The sequence below is a fragment of the Sapajus apella genome, unplaced genomic scaffold, assembly GCF_009761245.1.
Source record: "Sapajus apella isolate SASKATOON/1434 unplaced genomic scaffold, GSC_monkey_1.0 scaffold99, whole genome shotgun sequence".
Taxonomy (NCBI): Eukaryota; Metazoa; Chordata; class Mammalia; order Primates; family Cebidae; genus Sapajus; species Sapajus apella.
The window spans coordinates 1,827,452-1,849,788 of NW_022437039.1; the positions used below are offsets into that span (position 1 = coordinate 1,827,452).

At 55.0% G+C, this 22,337-nt stretch overlaps 4 protein-coding genes across 18 annotated transcripts in view; 1 reads left to right on the forward strand and 3 right to left on the reverse strand.

The window, feature by feature from the left end:
* SEPTIN12 (septin 12) overlaps positions 1-9,321 on the reverse strand; it is an 18,897-nt gene extending 9,576 nt beyond the window's left edge. The window contains exons 1-8 of one of the 8 annotated variants that reach the window (XM_032258048.1): positions 9,230-9,321; positions 9,060-9,140; positions 4,715-4,902; positions 2,939-3,064; positions 2,761-2,842; positions 1,036-1,173; positions 767-884; positions 580-675 (exon numbers count right to left, since the gene is read on the reverse strand). In XM_032258048.1, the coding sequence (XP_032113939.1) occupies positions 580-675; positions 767-884; positions 1,036-1,173; positions 2,761-2,842; positions 2,939-3,064; positions 4,715-4,902; positions 9,060-9,130 (819 nt within the window). In that variant the 5' untranslated portion in view covers positions 9,131-9,140; positions 9,230-9,321. Of the gene's footprint in view, positions 1-579; positions 676-766; positions 885-1,035; positions 1,262-2,760; positions 2,843-2,938; positions 3,065-4,714; positions 6,200-9,059 lie in introns of those variants that run through there. The other 7 variants (XM_032258045.1, XM_032258050.1, XM_032258047.1 and 4 more) reach the window with 7 other exon arrangements.
* SMIM22 (small integral membrane protein 22) lies at positions 9,309-10,300 on the forward strand. Of its 3 annotated transcripts, none has more exons than XM_032258055.1 (4): positions 9,309-9,387; positions 9,652-9,795; positions 9,885-9,979; positions 10,209-10,300. In XM_032258055.1, exons 2-4 carry the CDS (start codon positions 9,672-9,674, stop codon positions 10,248-10,250), a joined length of 261 nt encoding a protein of 86 aa, XP_032113946.1. In that variant the 5' UTR covers positions 9,309-9,387; positions 9,652-9,671; the 3' UTR covers positions 10,251-10,300. The 3 variants fall into 3 exon arrangements, with proteins under 3 accessions (XP_032113946.1, XP_032113944.1, XP_032113945.1); XM_032258053.1 differs by having other exon boundaries at positions 9,314-9,387; positions 9,885-9,994; XM_032258054.1 differs by having other exon boundaries at positions 9,318-9,387; positions 9,647-9,795; positions 9,885-9,994.
* Positions 10,301-10,675: 375 nt separating this feature from the next.
* ROGDI (rogdi atypical leucine zipper) lies at positions 10,676-16,856 on the reverse strand. The gene is made up of 11 exons (XM_032258052.1): positions 16,550-16,856; positions 16,405-16,476; positions 15,570-15,652; positions 15,317-15,371; positions 14,238-14,318; positions 13,439-13,534; positions 12,314-12,412; positions 11,847-11,960; positions 11,715-11,764; positions 11,488-11,614; positions 10,676-11,203 (listed from the first exon to the last, which is right to left on the reverse strand). Exons 1-11 carry the CDS (start codon positions 16,592-16,594, stop codon positions 11,162-11,164), a joined length of 864 nt encoding a protein of 287 aa, XP_032113943.1. The 5' UTR covers positions 16,595-16,856; the 3' UTR covers positions 10,676-11,161.
* Positions 16,857-17,198: 342 nt separating this feature from the next.
* Positions 17,199-22,337, reverse strand: part of GLYR1 (glyoxylate reductase 1 homolog) — a 44,394-nt gene continuing 39,255 nt past the window's right edge. For 2 of the 6 annotated variants that reach the window (XM_032258040.1, XM_032258039.1), the window contains exon 16: positions 17,199-19,296. In XM_032258040.1, coding sequence (XP_032113931.1) covers positions 19,222-19,296 — 75 coding nt within the window. In that variant the 3' untranslated portion in view covers positions 17,199-19,221. The remainder of the gene's footprint in view (positions 19,297-22,337) is intronic. The other 4 variants (XM_032258043.1, XM_032258041.1, XR_004262569.1 and 1 more) reach the window with 3 other exon arrangements.

Here is a 22,337-nt window from a genome sequence, read left to right on the forward strand (position 1 = left end):
GCACGTGCCACCATGCCCAGCTAATGTTTTGTATTTTTAGTAGAGACAGGGTTTCACCGTGTTGACCAGGATGGTCTTGATCTCCTGACCTCGTGATCCACCCGCCTCGGCCTCCCAAAGTGCTGGGATTACAGGCTTGAGCCACCGCGCCCGGCCACACTGGAACTAAAGGCATGCACCACCACACCCAGCTAATTTTTTGTATTTTGGCAGAGACGGGGTTTCACCATGTTGGCCAGGCTGGTCTCCAGCTCCTGACCTCAATCAATCTGCCCGCCTCAGCCTCCCAAAGTGCTGGGATTATAGGCATGATCCACTGTACCCAGCCAAATGTTCTTTATATATTCACAATACAAGTCCCTTACTGGATATATGATTTGTAGACATTTTCTCTGATTCTGCGGGTTGTGAGTGTGAGCTGTTATTTCTTCCTTACCTTGAGTTTGTGGATGCGTGAAGAGTCATAGCTGCTGGGAATATGTGCACGTTTCCGAGATGTAGAGCGAGATGAATCTTTGGGTGGAAAGGATGGGTGGGAAGGAAATCACCTCACCCACCTCCCACCCCACAGCCTCTCACCCGTAACTTGCTGTTGAGGATTTTGTCATTGATGTCCTCGTCAAAGCACTTCTGGGGGTAGATGTCAATGCAGTGAGTCCTCAGGTTCTGCTGGATCTGGAGATCCCGCACGGGTGACCTCAGCCTGCCCTGCCCACTCTGCCCTCTGCACCACTGACCCCATCCCTGTCCCGGGCACCCAGATCACCCTGCGCCTGAAGGCCTCTCGCTCCTCCATGGTCAGGCTGTCTGCCCGGGCGATCACAGGCACCACATTTACAGTCTGGCACAGCCGCTGCAGGAACTCAATGTCCAGGGGCCGCAGGCTGCCGGGTAAGGCAGTGATGGGGGCGGAGGTGGTGGTGAATGTGTAAGTGACAGCAGGTGGGGTGCGGGCTCGCAGCCTATGTCTGGGACCCCTACTCCTCCTCCCTGCCCCATGCCGGTGGTCCTTGCCTTGCAGGTGCAGCCCCTCACCAGTGCCCAGTGGGTGGTACGAAGTACACACAGCAGTGCACGCGGGTGTCTGGGATGTGGCGCTGGCGGGTGATGAGGATCTCCTCCTGCAGGTACCGCTCGTACTGCTCGTTGATGTAGCCCAGGATGGGGTCCCAGCTGGGGCGGGAGGTGGACCCTCCCCTCAGAAGTGTGCTGTGCCCGGGGAGCCCCATCCCTCTCTGCTGCATCCTCTGGGTGGTCCTCCCTTGGGATAAGGAATTGTCCCAGTTTGCCTGGGACCTCTGGATCACCCCGTTACTTTCCTCCACTTTCTGTACCATTATAGAGACATAAAGAGACCTCCTGCCATTCTCCACCGGAGGCCTCAGCTTCACTGTCTATAAAATGGGGACAATAGTAGAACCTACTTTGCAAGTAAGGGAGGGGTGAGCATAACTGCATTAAAGGGCCACAGCTGGGCTCGGACCACCAAGGAGTCTCGCCTGATGGTTGCAGGGGTCTCCCTTCTCCTCTCCAAGTCCCCTCCCCTCTGGGATATTGTCTGCACCATAAGTAGCCAGAAAGGTCCTTTTAAAAACAGGAGTCAGGCCAGGCACGGTGGCTCATGCCTGTAATCCCAGCACTTTGGGAGGCTGAGGCAGGAGGATCGAGTGAGCCCAGGAGTTAGAGGCCAGCCTGGGCAACGTGGGGGAAAACCCCAACTCTACAAAAAATACAAAAATTAGCTGGGTGTGGTGGCACGTGTCTGTGGTCCCAGCTACTCAGGAGGCTGAAGCAGGAGGTTCACTTGAGCCCAGGGTGGTCGAGGCTGTAGTGAGCCATGATCTTACCCCTACACTCCAGCCTGGGAAACAGAGTGAGATGCTGTCTCCAAATTGAAATGAAATGAAACGAAACCAGGGCCAGGCACAGTGGCTCACACCTATAATCCCAGTGCTTTAAGAGGCCGAGGCAAGCTGATCACCTAAGGTCAGGAATTTGAGACCAGCCTGGCCAACATGGTGAAACCCTGTCTCTACTAAAAAAAAAAAAAAAAAATTAGCCAAGTGCGTTGGTGGATGCCTGTAATTCCAGCTGCTCGGGAGGCTGAGGCAGGAGAACTGCTTGAACCTAGAGGTGGAGGTTACAGTGAGCCGAGATTGCACCAGAGCCCTTCCGCCTGGGCCACAAGAGTGAGACTCTCTCAAAAAACAAAAGCAAGGCCGGGCGCGGTGGCTCACGCCTGTAATCCCAGCACTTTGGGAGGCCGAGGCGGGTGGATCACGAGGTCAAGAGATCGAGACCATCCTGGTCAACATGGTGAAACCCCGTCTCTACTAAAAACTACAAAACATTAGCTGGGCATGGTGGCGCGTGCCTGTAATCCCAGCTACTCAGGAGGCTGAGCCAGGAGAATTGCCTGAACCCAGGAGGCGGAGGTTGCGGTGAGCCGAGATCGCGCCATTGCACTCCAGCCTGGGTAACGAGCGAAACTCCATCTCAAAAAAACAAACAAACAAACAAACAAAAAAAACAAAAGCAAAAATTAGCCGGGACTCTCTTGAACCCAGGAGGTGGGGGTTGCCGTGAGCCGAGATTGTTCACTGCAGCCTAGGCAATAGAAGGAGACTCAATCTCAAAAAAAAAAAAAGAGCACATGGGGCCTGGCTGTTCCAGGTCTGGGGTGTTTCCCAAAGGTTGGAGGGGCAGGGACAGGGACAGGAGGGGACAGCCATGACTTGAGCCCCAACCTCAAGAACCCACCACTTGTCATTGTTGATTTGGTCCCCGAAGCCGGGCGTGTCGGTCACTGTCAGCTTCAGCTTCACGCCCTTCTCCTCGATGACTGTGGAGGGAGCGCGGAGTTGGGAGAGGCTGGACTGGGATGGGAGCGGGTCGGGTGGGGTGGGGTGGGGTGGGGTGTGGGCAGGGGCTCACTCACCATGGGTCACTGAATGCAGCTGCAGCGTCTGGGGTGTGGGCACCCCCAAGCCTGGCGGGTTTGACTTCCACACTTTGGACTTGAACAGCGTGTTCACCATGGTGGACTTGCCCAGCCCGCTCTGCCCTGGGAGTGGCGACCACATGACAGCGGTTAGGGTGGGCATTTTAGGCAGTTTTTCTCTAACTCTTTACTTTTTTATTTTTGGAGACAGGGTCTCAGTCTGTCACCCAGGCTGCAGTGCAGTGATGCAATCACAGTTCATGGCAGCCCTAACCTTCCCAGGCTCTACTGATCCTCCCACCTCAGCCTCCCAAGTAGCTGGGACTGCAGGCGCACGCCACTGAGCTTGGCTAATTTTTATACTTTTTTTTTTTTTTTTTTTTTTTTAAGGCAGGGTCTCACTCTCACCCAGGCTGAAGTGATCTCAGCTCACGGCAACCTCTGACTTCAGATTCAGATGATCCTCCCACCACAGCCCTGCAAGTAGCTGGAACTACAGGTGCACACCACCATCCTTAGCGAATTTTAAAAAGTTTTTTGTAGAGATGGGTCTTGCTGTGTTGCCTAGGCTGGTCATGAACTCCTGGCCTCAGGGATCCTTCTGCTTCAGTCTTGCTCTGTTGCCCAGACTAGAGTACAGTGGAGCAATCCAGCAACCTCACTGCAACCTCTGCTACCCAGGTTCCAGCAATTCTCCTGCCTTAGCCTTCTAAGTAGCTAGGATTACAGGTACCTGCCGCCACGTCTGGCTTAATTTTGTATTTTTAGTAGAGACGAGGTTTTAACGTGTTGGCCAGGCTGGTTTTGAACCCCTGACCTCAAGTGATCCTCCCGTCTTGGCCTTTCTTTCTTTCTTTTTTTGAAGTCTCGCTCTGTTGCCCAGGCTGGAGTGCACTGGCCTGATCTTGGCTCACTACAACCTCTGCCTCCTGAGTTCAATCCATTCTCCTGCCTCAGCCTCCTGAGTAGCTGGGACTAGAGGCGCCGGCCACCACGCCCATCTAATTGTATTTTTTTTTTTTGAGACGGAGTCTTGCTCTGTTGCCAGGCTGGAGTGTGGTGGCATGATCTCGGCTCACTGCAACCTCCGCCTCTTGGGATTCAAGCGATTCTCTGCCTCAGCCTCCCGAGTAGCTTCGATTACAGGCATGTGCTAATTTTTTGTATTTTTAGTAGGGATGGGGTTTCACCTTGTTAGCCAGGATGGTCTTGATCTCCTGACCTCGTGATCTGCCTGCCTCAGCCTCCCAAAGTGCTGGGATTACAGGCATGAGCCACCTTGCCCGGCCAAGCTAATTGTATTTTTAGTAGAGACAGGGTTTCACCATGTTGGCCAGGCTGCTCCTCCTGGCCTCCAAAAGTGCTGGGATTACAGGAGTGAGCCACTGCGCCCGGCCCTGCCTCAACCTTTCAAAGTGCTGGAATTACAGGCGTGAGCCACCATGTCCGTCCTCGTTTTTGTACTTTTTGTAGACACAGGATTCTGCCTTGTTGCCCAAGCTAGTCTCGAACTCCTGAGCTCAAGTGATTCACCAGCCTCAGCCTCCCCAAGCCCTGGCTTATAATTATGAGCCACCGCTTCAGGCAGATTTTTGTCTTTTAATGACTCAGCATTTCTCAAATTTTCAATGGCAACATCCCTGTGAGGTGCCATTATTAGGCCCACTTAACAGTCAGGGAGGGACAACAGTCTGCCAAAGGTGAGGCCACAGGCCCAGGCCTGCAGGGTAGCACTGTGGCTCTGTCCCATGGTGGGCCCCGCCTCTCACTCACCCACCACCATGATGTTAAACTCAAAGCCCATCTTCATAGCCTTGATCTTCAGCTGGTCCAGCACAGCCTCGATGCCCACGGGACCAAGCATCTCGCAGGGTGGGGTGCTGGGGCTGGAGGGCCGCGAGGATGAGCAGGGAGAGGGGGAGCGCCTCAGGGGGTCCATGGGGGCCGAGGGTTCCAGATGCCTGTCACCAGGTGGGTGGGGAGAAGGGGGTCGCTGGGGCTCAGAGGAGCCCACACTAACCTCAGATCTGAACCCCAATTTGAGCTTGGCTGCTGGCCAACCCCCTCCACACATCATGCCTCCGGTGTATCCTAAGTGCCCATAGTCCCAGGGGCGTGGTGAGGGGCATGTGGGGAGCCGTTTCTCCAGGGTGCCTCCATCCCCATCCAGAGAGGCTCCAGCCCCAGCGGTCTGCCCTGTCTCTACCTACAGCCCAGGCGATTCTCTCAGGTCACTTCCCCCAGCAAAGCCTGGTGGGCTGGGCAGAGTCCAGGAATGGTGTCTGCAGACAGCTGGAATCCTGGAGGGGTCACAGGGAGTGTGTGTGGGATGAAGTAGCTCCCGTCCCAGCAGGGAACAAGGCAGGGGGCTCAGGATGAGGCGCCCCTACTTTCCCCAGGGAGACACACAGCAGAGTTGATAGAGGTGGAGAGCGAGAAAGATGGCACAGGCGTGAAGGTGACAGAGATACAGAGAGAGAGGGATAGACCAAGGCCAGGCAGGGAAGATGGCTGGGAAGGAGCGGAGCGGGAGCCCTCCTGGCAGGAAGAGAGAAGCGGCGTGGTGTGGTACCTGGTGCACGTGGGTCCTGGTGGAGCTTTGAGGAGCTGCCTTGTCCTGGCAGGGCCTGGTGTGTGTGAGGGGGGAGGTGAGAGGGTGACAGTTAACCGAAGAATCTGAGCTCCATCCCCCACTTCCTGACCCCCCCACCTGGGGGCTTCTCTGCAGCAGGAGTAGGAATTCTTACCCCTCTAATCCTTCTAATGACCCTAGCCTAATAAAGCAACGATCCCCACCCCACGTAGAACCAGGAGCCTGAGGCCCCCACATCAGCTGGGCTTCCACCTCCAAGCTCACGCCCTCAACCCCTCTGCTGGGACGAGCAAACCTGGACCCCACAGCTGGCTAGCGGGACATCCGTGTCCATCCTTGGTGCCATGTGTTTTAAGTTGCCAGTGTCAAAAACATTATGAGATTGCTTTACAAATATTTACCAAGTCCTGACTCTGCACATGGCATCGTTCTAGAAGCACAAAGATAACTTGTTTACTACTGCCTCTTTTCTTGTTTACAGAAATATCTAGATTTCCAGTGTATCTTACAGATTATCGCGCTGACTTGAGATGCCCTCTTTAAATGGGTCATGTGCTTTCCAGACTGCCTTGGTCCTCACTGCTCCCTTATCGTCTCTCTGATAAGCTTTTGTTTTGTTTTGTTTTGGACAGAGTCTTGCTCTGTTGCCCACACTGAAGTGCAGTGGCACGATCTTGGCTCACTGAAACCTCTGCCTCCCAGGTTCAAGCGATTCTCCTGCCTCAGCCTCTGAAGTAGCTGGATTACAGGTGTGCACCACCACGCCTGGCTAATTTTATTTTTTTTTTTGAGATGGAGTCTTGCTCTGTCACCCAGGCTGGAGTGCAGTGGTGCGATCTCAGCTCACTGCAACCCCCGCCTCCCGGGTTCAAGTGATTATCCTGCCTCAGCCTCCCGAGTAGCTAGGACTACAGGCCCACGCCACCATGCCCGGCTAATTTTTTTTCATTTTTAGTAGAGACAGGGTTTCGCTATGTTGGCCAGGCTGGTCTTGAACTCTTGACCTCGGGTGATCCACCCACCTTGGTCTCCCAAAGTGCTAGGATTACAGGCGTGAGCCACTGCGGCTGGCCTGAGTGCCCTTTTTCAGTAATCATGGGAAATTTCCCCAGTTCACCTATAAGCAGAATTGCTGGGTCTTAAGGTAACACTGTGTGTGTGGTTTTTCTTTCTTTGAGGTAGAGACTGGCTCTGTTGCCCAGGCTGAGTGCAGTGGCACCATTATGGCTCACTGCAACCCCTGCCTCCAGGTTCAAGTGATTCTCCTGCTTCAGCCTCCCTAATAGCTGGGATTACAGACATGTGCCACCATGACTGGCTAATCTGAGATTGCGCCATTGCACTCTAGCCTGGGCAACAGTGAGACTCTACCTTAAAAAAAAAAAAAAAAAAAGGGTCAGGCATGGTGACCCACACCAGTAATCCCAATACTATGGGAGGCCAATGCAGGTGGATTACCTGAGGTCAAGAGTTCGAGACCAGCCTGGCCAACATGGTGAAACTCCATCTCTACTAAAAGTACAAAAAAATAGCTGGGCATAGTGGTGGGAGCCTGTAATCCCAGCTACTCCAGAAGTTGAGGCAGGAGAATTGCTTAAACCTGGCAGGTGGAGACTCTAGTGAACCGACATTGCACATTGCACTCAGTCTGGGAAGACCAAATCTCCGTCTAAAACAAAAAACAAAAAAAAGGGAGGGAGGGGAATTAGAGTCAGAGGAGGAAAAGTGAGCCTGGAAGCAGAGGTTGGAGGGTTAGAGGGATGGGAGACTGTGGGCCAAGGAATGCTGTCAGCCTCTAGAAGTTGGAGAAGGCCAGGGATGGACTCTGCCCTAGAACATTGAGGATGAACCCAACCTGGCTGACTCATTATAGACTCTGACCCTCAGAACTGTAGGGTAATAAGTTTGTGCTGTTTGAAGCCACAGAGTTTGTGGTAACGTTATGGCAGCATGGGGAAATGAACACATTAGGTGTGTGACGGGTTAACTGCTTAACTTCTCTAGGTCTCTGTTTCCTCATCTGTAAAATGGGAAAAGCAGTGATACCCACTTTAGGATTGCCATGAGAAATAAGCTAGGTGACACAGTACAGTGCTAGGGGCAGAGCCTTACATTAGCTGCTATTTTCAAGGATTAAAATAGAGAAAATAAGGACGGCGAAGACTCCTAGCACAGCCAGCCTTCTGCATCCGTAGGTTCCAGATCTGTGGATTCAGCCAACCACAGACAGAAAATATTTGGGAAAAAATCATATCTCGGCCGGGCGCGGTGGCTCAAGCCTGTAATCCCAGCACTTTGGGAGGCCGAGGCGGGCGGATCACGAGGTCAAGAGATCGAGACCATCCTGGTCAACATGGTGAAACCCCGTCTCTACTAAAAATACAAAAAAAAATTAGCTGGGCATGGTGGCACGTGCCTGTAATCCCAGCTACTAAGGAGGCTGGGGCAGGAGAATTGCCTGAACCCAGGAGGTGGAGGTTGCGGTGAGCCGAGATCGCGCCATTGCACTCCAGCCTGGGTAACAAGAGCGAAACTCCGTCTCAAAAAAAAAAAAAAAAAGAAAAAATCATATCTCTACTGGACATGTACAGACCTTTTAATTATTCCCTAAATAATGTAACAACCATTCATCTGCATTTACATTATATTAAGTATATATACATAAACACACACACACACATATTCTTTTTGAGATGGAGTCTTGCTCTGTCTCACCCAGGCTGGGAGCGCAGTGGCGCCATCTTGGCTCACTGCAGCCTCCTCCTCTGGGATTCAACCCATTCTCCTGCCTCAGCCTTCCTCCTGAGTAGCAGGGATTACAGGTGTGTACCACCACACCCAGGTAATTTTTGTATTTTTATTTTTTTTGAGACAGAGTCTAGCTCTGTCACCCAGGCTGGAGTGCAGGGGCACGATCTTGGCTCACTGCAGCCTCTGCCTCGTTGGTTCAAGTGATTCTCCTGCCTCAGCCTCCTGAGTAGCTGGGATTACAGGTGCCTATCACCACACCGGGCTAATTTTTGTATTTTTAGTAGAGACAAAGTTTCACCATGTTGGCCAGGCTTGTCTCGAACTCCTGACCTCAGATGATCTGCCCGCCTCGGCTTCCCAAAGTGCTGGGATTACAAGCGTGAGCCACTGCACCCAACCAATTTTTTTATTTTTAGTAGAAATAGGGTTTTGCCAAGTTAGCCAGGATGGTCTCAAACTCCTGACCTTAAGTAATCTGCATACCTTGACCTTTCAAACTGGTGGAATTATAGGCGTGAGCCACCATGCCTGGTCATTATAAGTAATCCAGTGATTTTTGATTTAAAGTATAGAGGTTAATATGCAGAGTACTGCATCAATTTATATCAGAGACTTTAGCATCTGTGGATTTTGGTACCCATGGATGTCCTGGAACCAACGCCTGAGGATACCAGGGGCAACTATATGATGCCAGGCACAGCTGTCCTAGCTGTTAGAGTTGTGGGATGCAGGCAGGTTTTCTCCCCCTTCCCCCTCCCTCCCTTCCCCCCTCACATCTTTCCTCCCTTCTCTCTTTCATTCACAAAGTCAGCAGTTGCCAAGCACCCACGTATTCCCAGCTGCATATCTGGGATACTGGGGAAAGGTAGGAAGTCCCAGGACTTAAGAAGCCACAGGCCCGTGCCCTCTCTGGGCCTCGAGCAGTGGGGCGCCAGGAAGTACACCAGACAGGCCTGGGCCCTCTCCCCTGGGCTTGGCGGCCTCTCCTGGCCTGGGGAGGGCGGGGCTGGTTGCCAAGGCCTCAGGTGGTGTAGAGCCGGAAGCAGGAAGCAGCCCAGGACCTAGGACCTGCCTGGCTAGGGGCAGTTGGAGGCTTTAGGAGGTAGGTGAGGGGTCTGGGGGCTGAGCTGCCAGTGGGAAAGGGAGGAGACAGTGGCTGGAGAGAAGGTTGTTCATGCCGGGGTCGGGGTAGGGACCACAGGGCTGGGCAAGGACAGAGGCTGGGCCTGGGACCAAGGGAGTGGGAGGTGGCAGGGAAGCTGGCGCTGGGCCAGGAGTGGGCAGACGCTGGGCTCTGGGAGACCTGGATGTGGTCCCCACTGAGCCAAGCCCAGGGTTCTGATGCAGCCTCTGGGGGCCAGGGCAGGCGGCACTGTGGACGCCAAGATGTCTGTGTCCACGGAGGAGGTGGAGGCCACAGTTCAGGAAGTCCTGGGGAGACTAAAGAGCCACCAGCTGTTCCAGTCCACATGGGACACCGCTTCCTTCATTGTCTTCCTCACTTTCGTGGGTAAGTGTGGCTGCAGCCTCCGGGCCCCACCAGACCCCTGCCCAGGTCCCAGGTTGGGGGCTACATCTAGACACCTGTCCTGTCCCCAGGCACTGTGCTGCTCCTGCTGCTGCTGGTCATTGCCCACTGCTGCTGCTGCAGCTGCTGCGGCTCCCCCAGGCCCCACAGGGAAAGCCCCAGGAAGGTGAGCCCCTGGAAGGTGAGCCCTGCTGGCCTCTGGGTGCTAGGGGACCTGCACAGAACTGTACTAGGGGTGGAGGAGGGGGGTGAAGGGTTGGAGGAGGGGGGTGAAGGGGTGGAGGAGGGGGGTGAAGGGGTGGAGCAGGGGGATGGGGGCGGTGGTGGAAAGGGGGCTTGCCCCTCCTAGGGAACAAGGAGTGAACCTGCTGGGTTGCTCTGTGCTTCTCTTGCAGGAAAGACCTAAGGGAGTAGATAACTTGGCCCTGGAACCCTGACCCTGTGTGTCCTGCCCATTGGCAGTAACAAAGCCTTCTGTCTGCCCAAAGTCTGAGTCTGCAGTGTCTTCCAGCCCATCTGGGTGGGTGACATGGGACTTGCCGCCCCACTCAGGTGCCCATCAGCCCCCTTCGGCTGGCACAACTGTGCCAGGTCATCCTGGCTCACCTAGTTGGGAGGCAGCTGGTCTCAGACTCAGCAGCTCCAACTCCCAGGTGGAGCTCTTGTCACCACCCTGGGGTCTCTTGGCAGCTAGAGGGTCTTCTCTCGAAGGTGGGTTCTATGTCCAGCCCTGGCATAGGGAGCAGGGAAGCCAGGCTCTGGGAAGAGGGGAGACTGCCAGCTCCTGAAGCTGAAGGCCACTGACCACCAGGGACCCCCAGCCTGGGTCCCTGCTCAGACAGACAGACAGGGGCTCCAGTTAGAGTCTGATAATCTTTATTTCTTAGAGGATCCTGGGTCGGGGCTGTGGAACACACAGGCACCAGCGCTACATTCGCTCCTGGGTGGCTCTGTCTGCACTGTTCCTGCCTGTCCCCTGGGACTCATAGCTCAGTGCCACCACCTAACCTATGCCCTCCAGGGGGAGGGGACAGTGAAGGGGAGAGGAAGGAGAGCCCTGGGCCTGGCCCTGCCCTGAGTTCAAAGATTCCCACGGTGACCAGGAAGGCGGGGTTGGGAATATGGGACCCTCTCAGCCCCGCCTTCCTGACCTCCCCCTAACACCCCACCAGACCAGCCTCCCTTCCTCCTGGCACTTCCAGTGTCTGCTCCCAGCAGTGCAAATGTGTTAGGTGGGGGAGGGGTGCGGTATGGGAGATAAACAGCAGCCTGGCGTTGGCTGGTGCTGGCGCGGGTTTCAGTAGGGACTTGGGTCATCTTCCTGAGGACAGGCTCCTGGGCGCTGTGCTCAGAAGGGTCTGTAGCTCCAGTAGCTGGAGAACACAGAGACCTGCAAGGGGAGGGTTCGGTGAGTGGCTGGATGCAGGGCATGGGTGGTCCAAGTGAGATGTCAAGGTCACCCAAGGGCAATGGGTCAGGACTGGGCACTGCTGCCTAGCGGTGCTGTGGGGGTACACCAGACCCCAATGTTGGGGTGCTCTTAGGGTGTGGCAGGGCCCTCAGAACCCCTCCTCACTGTGGGGGTACACCAGACTCCAAGGTCGGGTGCTCTGAGGGTGTGCCAAGGACTGTTAGAAGCCCTTCCCCTAATGAAGGTGCTCGCCAGGGCCCTACCTTGTCCTTGAGCTGCTGGCAGAGCTGCAAGGAGACGGTGAAGTAGACCAGGGCGTCGTTGAGCCAGGGGACCACACACTCCACCTTGTGCACGTGGCTCACCTCCAGGCGCTGAGAGCCCCACTCACTGTGGGTGGTGAGAGGAGGGTCCCCGAGTCAGAGCCCAGCCCTCCAGGTGCAGCGGGATGGGGTGGCCGTGCCTGGACCTCCCTCCCTTGCCTACTTACAACATGGCCCCTGGGCTGTGCAGCACTGCGCCTCCGGCGGGGCGGAAATTCTAGGCAGAACAGCACCAGAGCTGTCAGGCCGCACAGGGTGTGGGCATGGGGGGCAGCAGGAGGGCAGGGGTCTCTCCTCACCTTGGTGGAGTTGGGCTGCAGGGCGTGCAGCTGGTACACCGTGAGGCAGAGCTTGTTGAGGTTGATGTAGACGTTGACCAGCAGGTCGGAGGGTAGGGCAGGGGCGAACATCCGCTGCAGGAGGCAGGTGGGATGAGGCCCTCCCAAGCCCCCAACCCAGGCTGGGTGGAGTGGGGCTCTGTGGTCAGTCATGGAGTCTGCAGGGGACCCCAGTGTCCACCCCAGGGATGTTCTTCCAGGCTTTTCCCAGGTGCCCCAAGTACCTTCCTGTGCCACCAGATTTGGGAAGCACAGACCCAAACAGGGTTAACATATTTTGGGGGCAAAGGACGGAAGCCAAGAACCCCATCCAAGAAAACCGCCTAGATAGAATTCTAGCTACTATCTGGGGGGTGGTCCCCTGTGTCCATCCTGTGGGCAAGCTGGGCCCCGCTGCGGGGACCCTCTCCTCGAGCAGGGGCACTGACCGTGAGGCCGCTGGCGGCGATCTCGGGCAGAGTGAGGGTGGCAGGGGTGGTGAGCCGGTTTCGGGCTCTGGTCAGCTGCAGCATCACTGCGTCCATCAGCTGTGGGGAGGGGCGGGGTTGGCTCTGCTTCCTCCTGTGCGCCCACGCATCAGGGAACAGCAGATAAGGTAGCTCCTACTCCCGCCTAGTCGCCATGGTTCCCAGGGCCAGAACCCCAGCAGCAGGGGCCTGTTAAAGACGGGTAGGTGGACTGCAGCTGGGCATGGGGGAGGGCAGGATGTCTGTACTAATGTCATCAGGATAGGGCTGATTCACTGCATGGGGGTCCCAGACGCTGGATCAATGGGGAATGGAAGGTCCTGGGAGGTCAGTCCCAGGGGCACAGGCTTTGCAGACAGGGGTACAGGCAACAAAATTTGGCTGTGAAAGGCCAGAGAGGGCTTCCTGGAGGAGGTGATGGGATGGCTGGGTTGAGGTTTTCAGGGTGGCGAGGCAGGGTCACAGCTGGTGGATGGTGGGACCACGTGGAGCCCATACTTTGTCTTTGCCATAGAGCAGAGCCTGGGCAGACTTCTCAGAGCCCCAGCTTCCATGCCATCCAGCTGTGGCCATGGGTACTGGGGGCGATGTGGCTCTCAGGAAACACACAAGAGCTGACTGGAGGCATGGGGGCTGCACCACCCCAGGGTGGTCACAGTTCTCGAACACACCTCAGTCTATCTGGTTCCAAGTATGACGAACCAGAGGTCCAGAGAGGGCAGGTGAGCCACCAGAGGACACACACCACGTCAGGGGCATAGCTCAAGGATGAGGCCAGGTGCCTGGGTCAGCTCTTCACACGTGCCATGTGGTTAATGTGAAGGCTTTCACTGCTGCTGGTGGCAGCAGGGTGTGCTGAGTGCTCACTGGAGGCCCCATGACCTGAATTATCACAGTCACTCCAGCTGGCCCCCCACCCCATAGGTAGAAAATAGAGACACAGAGTAGACAGGTAAGTGCCTAGAGATTGCACAGCTTGAAGTGGAGGCCCTGGGACTGGAACCTGGGTCTGAATCAGGATCAAGGACACGGGACTAGGCCCAGGGGGCCAGTGCTTTCCAGGAGTCAGGTCTGGGGGCAGCTCACCTTGAGGACCTCAGCACCCGTCTTGAACTGGTAGCTCTCATCCCTGCTGGTGAGCAGGTAAATGGCTTGGCTCACATGGTTTCTAGCATCCTGGATCTGGAAGCAAGGATCATTCAGTGGGGTCACTCCAGCTTCCATGTAGTCAGGAAGGGAGGGTGGGTGCTGCCTATTTGCCCCAGGTCATTACATTCTCTACACTGTCATCTCTGTGCCCCAGAGGGCCATGTCTGCGCCAGGGGATGGGTACTTGGCATCACCTGGGGCAGACCCAGTCTCTGCCCTAGTGTGGCTCACTTTCTAAGGGATGGACAAGACAGTAGTGCCCAAGACAAGAATCTGTGTGAGTTGCAAAAGGAAGCAAATAGGATGACGTGGGCAGAGGCAAGGGTCCTGAAATGGAGACAGTTGGGCGGAGGGGGCAGGGGAAAGAGGCAGGGCCCAATGGCACAGGAGCTGCCAGGGAGCACGGACCTCGTCCCCAGAGCCATGGCAAATCCCTAGAGGCTCTGGGCAAGGGAGTAACTTTTCAGAGGGCTTCTGAATCATCCCATCCCACCAGCTGCTGTGGGGATTCACAGTCCTGATGTGGCCCTCAGGCCAAGTTCTCCACCTTCCCACATGGCCCACGCTCCAGCGCTTCAGGCAACGCCTGTCCCCGGCTGTGCTGCTAGGAAACACCCTCCCAGACTTGCTGTGGCTGCAGATCCCCAGGGCCCATCCCTCTTTAGGGAGGCCCCAAGGCGGGCCTGCTGCCACCTGTCCTTGTGGCTGAGCACTGGCCAGGGAGAGGCGGGGTCACCTGCTGCAGCTTCCACTGCTTGTCCTCCCGGAAGGCGAAGTGCAACAGCTGGTTGTTCCGGGGCATCTTAAGGTTCACGTCCTGACAGGCAAGAGTGGGATGAGCCGGGCAGGGGGATACCTCCTGCCACAGCCACTCTGAGCCCTTGAGCCTGGGGCAGAAATGGTGTGTGTGGCAGCTCAGGCCTCAGCTGCTCTGTAGGGCAGAGGGTCTCTGGATGCCTTGGCCATTTGGCGGGTGAACAGGGAGGTCAGGAAACAGGAAATCAGGCCCAAGAGGAGCCACAAAGAAGTGAAATGGAGCAGGGCATGTGGCTCACACCTGTAATCCCAGCACTTTGGGAGGCCAAGGTGGGCGGATCATCTGAGGTTGGGAGTTCAAAGATCAGCCTGACCAACATGGAGAAACCCTGTCTCTATGAAAAATACAAAAATAACCAACCGTGGTAGAGCATGCCTGTAATCCCACCTACTTGGGTGGCTGAGGTAAGAGAATCGCTTGAACTGGGGAGGCATAGGAGGTTGCAGTGAGCTGAGATTTTGCCATTGCACTCCAGCCTGGGCAGCAAGAGTGAAACTTCATCTCAAAAAAAAAAAAAAAAAAAAGTGAAATGGAAAGAGGTGGAGATAGGGGCAGGGGAAAGGGGAAAGCAGAAGGCAGCCTCTGTCAGGCCTGGTGTGGAGTGCGTCTAGTGTCTACAAAGGCCAACAGATGGAGCCTAGGAGGGGGGCCCCCCCTGCGCCTTGGTGCCTGGCACAGGGTTGGGTGCAGACCAGAGCTCAGGCGTTGGCTGATTCAAATATGAGGTGTGGTCAGCCTAATCTGCCAATGCCCATGCTTCACTGGGTCCAGATGCCAGACCAGGCTGTGTGGGAAGAACTCCCCTCCTGAACCTCTTACTGAAGGTGCACACTGATCCCTGGAGGAGGTGTGGGGGTTGCTGTCGTTTTCCAAAGGAGAAAACTGAGGCCAGAGAGACCAAGGGTCCCACCCAGAGTCCCAGAGCTTGCATAGAAAGTGGGAGCCCCCATGCTCTTCCCCGCTGGCGGGATGGGAGGGGACAGGGCTGGGGGACTCACCGCCTGGCTGAGGGCATCCCCCTGCAGAGTCAGCACGCCTTTCACCTGGTCTGTGCTGTAACATGTGGCGTCAGAGCAGTACCTGCGTCCACACCCCCACCACCCAGCCCTCCTTCCCGGCTGGCTGGCCCCTCCTGTCCCACCGCACACCCAACTGGTCCGCAGGACAGGGCTGTGGCCATGCCTCCTACACCCAAGGAGTCTCTCAGCCCAAGGAGACCATTTCCCTGGTTTCTGCCCAGCCCAGGCTCACCCACAGCTGCCTAGGATGAAGTTCTCTTGCTTGGCGGGCCCCTCAGTGCCTGAGCTTGGCAGAGTGAAGCGCAGAGAGGCCTCCTGCGGGACAGAGGGGAAGAGGGGAGCTGGTAGTGCTCACCCAGGCCCGGCCCAGTGCTTCTTCTAGAAGTCCCCCTCCCTCCAAGTCAGGGGGATAAGGAACAAGGTGGCCTAGTCTCACCTGGGTTCAGCTGGGGTGGGAAGACCCTGCCCAAGCCTCCAGGGCACCTCATCATGAGCCCGATCTCTGCTTATCCCACATTCCCTGAACACCTCCTGTGTGCCCACCTCGGGGACTACAGGACACACAGGGGCAGCCTCAGAGCTTGGCTGAGGGGGAGAGGCACAGAGTCGGGGAACAAGGCAGTAGTCATGGTAACCCGCGGTCCTGAGCTTCAGCAAGCACTGCGCCGGTTACTTCTGTGAGCTGCCTGGCTCATTTATCTACACCACAGCCCCGCGAAGCGGGTACTGTCATTTCTATTTTTGCAAATGAGAAAAGGGAGACCCAGAGAGGTTGAGTGACTTGGCTGAGGTCCCACTGCCGGGCAGAGGCAGAATTCGTCAGCTCCCAGATTGGATGCCGCTGCTCTCAAGGCGGCCCTTGCTCATCCCCACGCCAGGACGCGCCCCTGCCCGCACCGAGGTGCTTGTGTAACGAGGTCGGCTAGAGTTCCCGGAGGCGGGGGCTTGCCGAAAAGCGGCAGCGGCCGCACGCAGTAGGCGCTCAGGACGCAACCTCCGGGCGCCGGAGGAGCCAGGGACATGAGGGCGGGCCGCCACGCCCGGCGGGCCAGGACGCGGGCCGTTACCTTGAGGATGTCCTGCAGCTGCCTCAGCACCGCGTGCACCTCGTCGTGCAGCAGCCAGCGGAACTCCTCCTCCTGCGCAACAGCCACGGCGGTCACGCCCGGCCCCGCCGCCCTGACAGCCCGCCCGCCAGCCCGCGCGCCTCACCAGCACCGCCCGCTCCGCCGCCGTCGCTGCCATTACGGTGGCCATGGCCGGAGGCCGCAGCCGAGCGCCGTCCCCACGGGCCGCTGCTAGGGTCCTCCAGTATTCGCGTCCGCCCCCAGCGTCCGACTCCGCCTCCGCCCCCAATTGGCTGAGCGGGCGCCGGCCCCGCCCCTGGACAGGCTCCGTGCTCGCGATTGGCCGGCGCCTTCCGGCCGCCTCAGATCACGAGACCTGCGGGCGCTCAGGAACAAGGTTGGCTGCTGGGCGAGTCTGGCTCGCTCCGGACGGCCTAGGGACGCTGCCCGCACCAGCCTGCGGCGCCGTAGGGACGACCACTCAGGGGCGGAGGGCTGGGGCCTCTGGCCCGGGTCCCCACCTGGCGGGGGAGGGGTTGCTCTGCTTCACCCGCGCTGATTGGCCTGCAGGGCAGTCTGTCCCTGCCTAGCCTCCCTATTGGCCCACTTGGCTCAGTATGTCGCTGTTCCCGTCCCGCTGCGGACCTCGTCGCCACTCGCAGGTCAGTCTCCCTCGGAGGCTGAGGTCCCGAAAGCCCACCCTTGTCCCACCGCTGCCCTCCAACCGGCCCGCGGGCCCTCCCCTCCCATCCATCTCGCCGAGGGCGAGGAATGCAGGACCCCCGCAGCACAGCTGTGTTACCAAGAAATGTTTTATTTTTCTTGCAGTAGCTTTGTTAATTGCACAAAATCATGTTTTGTTTTTGCCATTTAAACATTATCACACAATCCTATTCCGAAAGACAAATGTTCATTAAAAACAAAGCAAAAATAAAAATTCACAACCTTAATTACCTAGATTTGTCATTTAAAGGTTTAAAGAAAAAAGGGAGGGGCTTTCTTACAAGCTTTTTCACAAGTGTCACATTTTCTCCTTAAAAGGGAAGGATTTCAAAACAAAGGTGAAATAGCTTAAACAGAAATATTCATAAAAAGGAACTTTACAGAATTGTCAACAATATTAAGACAACATTGACTAACCAGTTTCATTACCGCCTCTTCCCCCACCCCCACCCCCAGTGTGTCCCGCCAGGACTAGAACAGGCTTTGTGTTCAGACAGAAATGCTTCAAAATCCCAGTGAAATGAACTGTGCTAAAAACCCAACAAGCGTCTTCCCTGCCCTCCCCCACTCCTCTTCTGCAATCCTCCAACCCAGGTTTTAATCTGTGAAAAGGGGCCAAATCCGTGAGGGGGGAGGGACGCCGCCCCAGTCTGGCCGCCTTATATATAATTATATTTTCCACCATAAATGCTAGCGTTCCTTCTGCAAATTATGATTTTAGAAAATCCAACCCATGCAGAGGGATAAAAAACTGACATCCTTTGAGTGACTTCTTGTTTTTTTGCAACATCCCAAACCCCCTCTGGTCCCCTATCCAAGGTAGGGCCTCAAGGAAGTCCCAGACCCACCTCAGAGGGTCAGTCAGTTCAGGTAGGTCAGGCCCAGTTCTCTTCCCTCCCGATAGACCCCGGGCCCGGGAAGCACCGAAGACCATGACGCTGGCTGGAGTGAAGACACTTGTTTCCGTATCAAGAGCTGAGCCTAAGAAATGCTCATCGTTGGTCAGGCTGGGTCTGGGCCAAAGAAGGGACAGACAGACAGAAAGAAATACTGTCTCCACAGGAGGAAGATGGGGAAGAGGGAGGACGGAGAGCAGTGGGCATGCAGGGGACTTGGCAGGGCAGACTGGAGAAGGGGGGACCACTGGGAGGGGACCAAGGTCAGATCGGCTCTTCAGAGCCAGGTGAAGTATGTGGCCTAACGGAAAAAGGAAGGAGTGCCCCCAACCCCCACTCCTCTTGGCTCTTCACTAGTGGCCCTGAGGACCCCCTCCCAAGGGCTGGAATGCAAATCCAAATACTAGAACAGCCCAGAGAGGAGCAAACGCCCTCTGTGACAGTGGTGTTTGGGGCGTTGCTTCGAGGCGGTGAGGGCCGGGCCTCCGTGCTCACCTGCAGGCCGGCTGCTTGCTGCACTCCCTGGAAAGCCAGGGCCCCATCTTCTTGACTCTGCCAGTCTCTTTTCAGTTCACAAAGGCGTCTATGGAGCGCTGGGGGCACACTGGACGCTTAGACGTGAACATCTTTCTCAGATCATCACCTGAGGTTGGGGGGCCTCATGGGACCCTCCGTCTGGAGTCTGTGCTGGCTCATCTGGGCCCAAGGCCTCTTCCTGCAGGGGATCCAGTGGGGGATGTGGACACACCTACAGCCTCTTCGCTCTGGGGGAAGCTATGGGAAGGCTTCCAAATCTTGTTGCTGATTCTAGTTCGTTGACTGGAAGGGGTTTGAGATAAGACAAGCTTGGAAGAAAAAAAGCCAGGCAGCAGTTTCTGGGCAGCTTCTATCCTGGGGTGAGAGCCTGTGTGTGTATGTGTGTGTGCGTGTGTGTGTGAACACACAGCCACCTTGTCTGGGGGCCAATGCCCAGCTCAAGAGCATTCCCACAAGCCAATCCTGCTGACACTCGTCCCCTCCCCACTGGCCTCAGGGGAAGGGTGCTGCTGTGTGCTGTGCTGATGGCAAGTCTCAAAGTCTGTATAAAAGGAAATGGAGACAGGCGGGCTGGTCCAGAATGAAGTCCCAGGACCCCAACCCCATGTGAGGAAGAGGGGGTCAGGGGGAACTGGAGGGCTGGGCGTGGGGTGTTGACGGCTTAGTGTATGTAGGCTCGGTACACGGCGGACATATCGTTGTCGGACTGGTCCAGCGCCTTGGCTCTTTTGTATACCTGAAAAAAAAAAAAAGATGGCTCAGTCTCTCTGGCCCTAGAGGAGCCGGTCAAGACCTAGACCTGATTCCTGGAGGCAATGCTGGATGTGGCTAGCACGAAGTTCTGGAGCCCAGGCTGTCTGGGTATGAATCCTGTTTTGACCTTGCATGAAGCACCGCCATTTCTCTGGGCCTTGGCCACTGGGCTTCTTGCTCTGGGAGAGGGAACAGTACCCGCTGGTTCTTGTGGGAATGAAACGTACCATGGGATATAAAGCATTCAGCACTGGTCAGGTGCGGCGGTTCACGCCTGTAATCCCAGAGGCTGAGGCGGGCGGATCACCTGAGGTCAGGAGTTTGAGACCAGCCTGGCCAACATGGTGAAACCCCATTTCAACTAAAAATACAAAAATTAGTCGGGTGTGGTGGCACGTGCCTGTAATCCCAGTAATTCGGGAAGCTGAGGCAGGAGAACTGCTTGAACCCAGCAGGCGGAGGCTGCAGTGAGTTGAGATGATGCCATCACACTCCAGCCTGGGCAACAGAGTGAGACTCCATCTCAAAAAACAAACGACAACAACAAAAAGCATTCAGCATTATTAGTAATTTAATAATGTCCCTTCATGTAGATGACCCTCCAAAGCCTTTCCATGTTATCCTCTGGGCTGTTGTCCTTACTCTTCCTTCTGCATGGAATGCTTTTCCCTCACTCAATGATCATCGGTTCCTTCTTAGTCAGCTCAAAGGCCTTTGCCGACCACTCCAACTAAAGCGGCAGCTGCGCCTACCACTTCACCCAGTCATCTCTGTCTTTACTTGTATTTCTTATACTCTGAAATTCTTACCTTTTTAACTGCTTATGTTCTAATTTTGTACCTCCTTCCAGTTAAATTTAAGTGCCCCTGGGAGGGACAGAGGGAGCAGCACACCAACATGTCCTCAGAGTCCAGAACAGTGTCTGGCAATCAGCACCTGCCCCAGAGATACTAGTGGAATATGAAAACGCTTGAAAAGAACTCAAAAGCCATTGCTCCACAAGCAATACGGCTGGACACACGGGTCCCTCTCACATAACTAGCTGTGGTTTTTTTTTTTTTTTTTTTTTTTTTTTTAAATTAAGTAGTCCTGTGAGAGCCACCATAACTGAGGTCCCTACAACTCAGATGTAACTGTCAGCTCACAGTTGACAGTTACAACTGAATAAAGACATTTGCAGGTAAAAGAAACTGTCACTGGGCAGACCTAGATTATAGGAAATTCCAAAGAAAGTTTTTTCAGTGGAAAGGAAGTAACACCAGAGAGAAACTCTTCTTTAGGGAGGGATAGAGACCACTAGGAACAGTAAATCTAAAGAAAAGTAAAATTTTTTTTTCTTTTAATTTCTTTTGAGATGGAGTCTAGCTCTGTCCACCAGGCTGGAGTGCAGTGGTGCAATCTTGGCTCATTGCGACCTCCGCCTCCCAAGTTCAAGAGATTCTTGTGCCTCAGCCTCCTGAGTAGCTGGGACTACAGGCGTTATGACATGACCTCAAGCAACCCAACCACTCTGGCCTCCCAAAGTGCTAGGATTATAGGCGTAAGCCACTGCACCCGGCCTTACTTAATTTCTTTAAAATACATATGACTGCTTAAAGTGAAAAATCACAATGTTGCCTGGTGGGTTTAAAACAAAGGCAGATGAAACACCAGGAGATCTGCACCTCAGAGTGGGGGTTCTCACACCTGTGGTGCCTCTGCCCCCAACGGACATCTAGTCATGCCTGGAGAAATGTTCTGTCACCCTAGAAGGTGCTACGTCACTGGCGTCTGGTGGGTGGGGGCCCAGAAGGCTGCCCAAATTCCTGCAGTGCTCGTGATAGCCCCACACACAGAATGTAAGCAGTGCTGAGGTTGAGAAAACCTGCCTTAAAGGATGAGGGAGGGGAGATAAATGCTTCTATGTGGTTGCAAAGTTCTTACATTCAACAAGAAATGGCATAAGATTAACTCTTTTTTTGTCATGAGACAGCGTCTTGCTGTATTGCCCAGGCTGGAGTGTAGCAGTAGGATTATGGCTCATTGCAGCCTTGAACTCCTGGGCTCAAGCAATCCTCCTGCCTCAGCCTCCTGAGGCAGCTAGGAATAGGGTGCTTGCCACCACACCAAACTGATTTTTGTATTTTTTTTTTCTTTTTGTACAGATAGGGTTGCCCAGGCTGATCTCAAACTCCTAGGCTCAAGCAATCCTCTGGCTTCCCAAAGTGCTAGGATTACAAGTGGTGAGCCCCCGTGCCTGGCAAGATTAACTCTACCTTAAGCATGTGTATTGCAATTTGTCAAGTAACCACTAAAAAAACAATGCAATGAGGCAAAGTCAAAAAGCCAATAGGCCAGGTGTGGTGGCTCATGCCTGTAATCCCAGCATTTTGGGAGGCCAAGGTGGGCAGATCACGAGGTCATGAGTTCAAGAGCAGTCTGGCCAATATGGTGAAACCCCATCTCTACCAAAAAGATAAATACTAGCCAGATGTGGTGGCAGGTGCCTGTAATCCTACCTACTCGGGAGGCTGAGGCAGGAGAATTACTTGAAACTGAGGCAGAGGCTGCAGTTAGTCAACATCATGCCACTGCACTCCAGCCTGTGTGATGGAGCAAGACTCCATCTCAAAAACCCGACAGATAAATGAAACTGGAATTCTAAAAAGGCAAGCAAGGAGGAACAAACAAAAGACAAAGGCAACAAACAGAAATTAAATGATAAAGCGGTAGCGCCAAATTAAACCATGTATCAACACAACTACTAAAGGTCAATGTACCAGTTAACCTTAGGAACCTGACCACTTAACTCCTCTAACAGCTTACAGAGCCTAAGTTCATACCATCCATAAGGCCTGAAAGCACCGAGGTGCACTGAAAAATTAATCTAAAAACTCTGCTTCCAAACCAACGAATCTTGCAGTCAAGGTGAAGGCAACTTGGAAGCCACTTCGAAGAGAAGTTTTCCCAGCCCAAGCCACGTGGAACCCTTGGGAAGTAACTAGAGTCAGAGATGAGCTTTCATCAATAAAGGCTCATGAAATA